Source organism: Lathyrus oleraceus, chromosome 2 (genome assembly GCF_024323335.1).
Source record: "Lathyrus oleraceus cultivar Zhongwan6 chromosome 2, CAAS_Psat_ZW6_1.0, whole genome shotgun sequence".
Classification (NCBI taxonomy): Eukaryota; Viridiplantae; Streptophyta; class Magnoliopsida; order Fabales; family Fabaceae; genus Lathyrus; species Lathyrus oleraceus.
In genome coordinates, this window is record NC_066580.1 from 375,006,750 (window position 1) to 375,011,026 (window position 4,277).

Genomic DNA, 4,277 nt, shown 5'->3' on the forward strand with positions numbered 1-4,277 from the left:
TATCGGTGCTTCATTTTTCCGGATTTCCAGCTTTTGCCTACATTGGAAGAGTATGCTTATCATGTGGATATACATATTCTTGACTATTTACCGTTCAGTGGTTTGGAGAAGATTCCGTCTTCTCAAGAGATTGCTGACATGCTTCATGTGGAGGTATCTGACATTGTCTTAATAGCGCATAGAATCCTAGTTGAAAGACCTTCCACCGTTTGTCAAATGGAAAATATTGTGGGATCTCATAACTCATATTTTATAAGACAACTTTCTTAAAGAAAATTCTTTCAATCAGAAAATAAAATTAAATGTAATTATATTTATCATCTTTCTTAAAATAGATAAGATAAATTAAAGATAAATTGAGATTTTATTTATTCCGCTTAATTATATTTATGATGTTTTCTAAAATAGATTAGACAAATTAGAGACAAATCAGGAATTGATATATTTCATTTAATTTGTAATTATTAGCTTTAAATGTTTTAACTATTATATATTCATTGAAATATCAAAGCAAAAGATATCAGAAAAGAATTTGGGACATTGTACCTGAATGTTCAATTAAACAAAACATGTGAAATCATGTTATCTTGTTTAAACATTGACACCTCACTATGTCGTTCTCGAAATTATTTTTCGAATGTGTTTCTTTCAAAATCAAAATCGTGTACTTGTTTGTAGTTTTATCTTCACGACTCTCGGTATTTGGAATTGAGATCGTGATTATTTATTGTGTTATGGATTGTCACTCATTTACATTTCTATGTTTTTGGTTGTCGTGTCATGATTTCATCTTAGCTATTTTTGTTTTTGCTTTGTGTTTGTTGCAATTGATTCTTGTTCATTTGATGATTATGTATCTATTACGATTGATTCTTGTTTTTTTAATGATTTTTTATTCTGGTTTGTGATTGTGATTTCCGTTATTGTTTAATTATTTTCTGTATTCATGCAATTTGATGCACGTGAAACAAGATGTTTAGTTTATTTTACTAGGGGATAACTTATTTTGCTGAAGTTGTTGTGCCACTAATACCATGGGTTCTGAAAACGAAAGAAATGTCATTTGCATCCTTATTGACAAACCACTAGCTGATGCATGTTTCTTCGTTGATCTCGTGAAAAAGTAACATCTATTGAATCAGAGTATCATATCGTGTCAACTGGTTGTTCAAAAATAATTTGGCTTCGTGATCTTTTTCCTGAATTTGAATTTCTTCAAAAGTGAGCTAACATCATTTTATGTTGACCATACCAGTGTCATATAAATCAGTGTAAATCCGTTTTTTTATGAATGCATCAATCATATCGAAATTGGTTGTCATTCAATTTGATGATCAAATTACAATTACATAACATCTTTATGTCAGTGCTGAATTTCAAGTTTGTTTCGTGTCCACATCATCAGTTTGTTGTTAGCAATACAATGCTTATTGACAAACCACATCAATTTAAGAGGTATCAATCAGGATATAATATCACAGTGTAATTATATTTATCATCTTTCCTAAAATAGATTAGACAAATTAGAAACAAATCGAGAACAAATTTATTTCTCTTAATTATATTTATCACCTTTCCCATAATAAAATAGACAAATTTAAGATAAATTGAGAATTGATTTATTCTTCTTAATTTGTAATTATTAGCTCTAAATATTATAACTATTATATATATTCACTCTAAATTATTAAAACAAATGACATCAAAAAATTGTAAAAAATAAGTATCCATTGAAAAAAAAAGAGAGAAAGAACAAAAAAATAATTTAAGGAGAAAAGAAAAATAAAATTGAATGGATACCAGTAAAAGAAAGAAAGAAGTCTCAAATAACTTAAGGCCAAACCCTTATAGGATTGATTATCGTGAAAAAATAAAAAATAAAATTAAAGAATGGAAGAATGAATAAATTTAGTGTGTAGCTCCAAAATTTTATTCTATGTATCCAAATTGATCATACCTTAATCCAAGTTATATTACAAAATTTATGACCTCAAAAGCTTGCGTAACTCCAAGACTTTTTATAAATTTTTCAATGTTATGAAAAAAAGATCATTAAATGTTGATTGAATGAAAGTCTTTTGATTAATCTATCTCAAGGTATGAAAATGAAATCAAAACTTAGAACTGGAACATGGGAGTACTTTAGTAAATAGTCTAAGACATTATCATCAAAGTAGGTAAATTGTCATATTTTTTTAAAAATCTTAAATTCCATGCTTCTTACTTGAGGATAAATAGAGATTTAAGTTTGGACTTGTGATTATAGTTTGTCATTACATTGTTTTAGAAATGATTTTCAGTAATTATAAGTGTTTTTTATTTTATTGTAATTTGTTTATGTTTTTGAAGAATTTAATAAAGATTCCGTTGAATCACGGAAAGACAATTTCAAACCAAAATCATTCGAATCAGAAAAATTCTATAATTTTTAATCATGGAAGTTATGGAGACAAAGATTTGATGGAACTAGCACCAGAGAAACAGAAGAAAAATAAGGAAAAATTGCAAAATTAGTAATAAGCACTTCTACATATACATTAGACCAACATTATTAGAGCATGAAAAAAGAAAAACCAACATGGGAAGATATGGTGTCACGCACACCTAAGAAAAAGCGTCATTACATTTGGATAGTGTAATACTGATAGACTGTAAGTGCACAGTTCTATCTAAGTAGTACATAAGTGATATTTCAAAAGATAATTGTTTATAAGTATCGAATTCACTTAATTCAGAGTAGTATAGAAGTAACATTTCAATAATAACTGTTAATAAGTATCGAATTCACTTAATTCGTTAATAATCAAAGTTGATGATTAATTTATTCGAAATGATTTTGGATTAATTGAAATATTTATAAAAAAAGACTTAGGATTATTATTTCAGTCTTCAACTCAGCTCACGCAAACTCTATTTTCTTTTATATGTTATGAGGATTTATGCTTTGCAAAAATGAATAGTCAAAAGTGATTGTATCTTCTTTTAGCCGCATATACTATTGTCATAACCTAATAAATTATTTATTTTCATAACTCAATTCATTTGTTCAGAATCCTTTAAAATTTTCTAATTAAAAATATTTTTGTACCCATTAAAATTGAGAAACTTTCAATAATGTCCATTTTTTGTCTCATTGAAATGGTTCAATAATGTCCATTTTTTCCGTGTAGTTTATTAAAATCTAAATATACGGTTCCTTTGGATTAAGACCAAAAAGTAAACAAATATTAACAAATAATACAAACTAAATACATTCAATAATGTCCATTTTTTCCGTGTAGTTTGTTAAAAGCTAAATATTCTTTATCATAAAAAAAACCCATAATTGATACAATAATATTCTTAATCAACATGACATTCAAAACTAATAAAAAAACGTTAATAAGCTATAATCAAAGAACATAACAATCAAACCTAATTTAAAAAACCGCATCAAAACAATAATCAATCTCATTGAAATGGTGGCACAACCCATATAGGAGGTGACATAGCTTTGAAGTAAGATTTGTAATGACAATGAAGGTCGAAACTTTCCCATTTAACATTATAGATTCCTAAATCAAAAGGACCTTTAGGATAAGGATTAGGTTCATCGTCAAAATAATTATCAGAATAATAGATTAAATCTTTTTGTAAAGAATTTGAGAAATATGAAGCTGATATAGACGTTGAATCACCGTCACCCACAAATAAAATATTATCTCCCAAACTCTCAAGTTTCAACAAATGAATAAGCTTCTCACCTTTATCGTCTAATACCAATTTAAATACATGGAAATTTTTAGTACCTTTGTTTATATTGTCTTCCTCTCTAGTTATAAACCTTCTTACCATCCACAACTCTCCCTCCAAAGATTTCACTAGATAAGTTAGAGGAGAATAAATTTCATCTTCACTTGTTTCTAAAACAACATTTGGATTTCTTCTTTCCCTACCAAAAATGTCATGAGGATCACTTGAATAACAAAGTTCAAAAGAGACAATTTTTTTCCAACGATCTACCGCGTAAACCAAACCCTTGTAGAATGTAATATCAATGAAACCAAAATGGTCGTTTTCTTGGATGTATGTCCAAACCTCTTGTCCAGCTTTGATAAAAGCTAAAACACCACGATTAGTATAAATTGCTGCAACAACATAATCATCTGGACTTGTAATAGGGTCCACAGACAAAGTAACCTTATGAATGTTAAATTCGCAGTCTTTATATTGCATATAAATATCAATCCATGGTAAAATAATAGGAGCTACATCTTTAAAAGGATTCACCCATGTTA

At 27.8% G+C, this 4,277-nt stretch overlaps 1 protein-coding gene across 1 annotated transcript in view; it reads right to left on the reverse strand.

Moving 5' to 3' along the window:
• Positions 1–3,450: 3,450 nt before the first annotated feature.
• The window catches only part of LOC127123323 (uncharacterized), a 1,152-nt gene continuing 325 nt past the window's right edge, over positions 3,451–4,277 (reverse strand). The window contains exon 1 of the mRNA XM_051053553.1: positions 3,451–4,277. This exon is cut by the window's right edge and continues 325 nt beyond it. Within this exon, the coding sequence (XP_050909510.1) occupies positions 3,451–4,277 (827 nt within the window).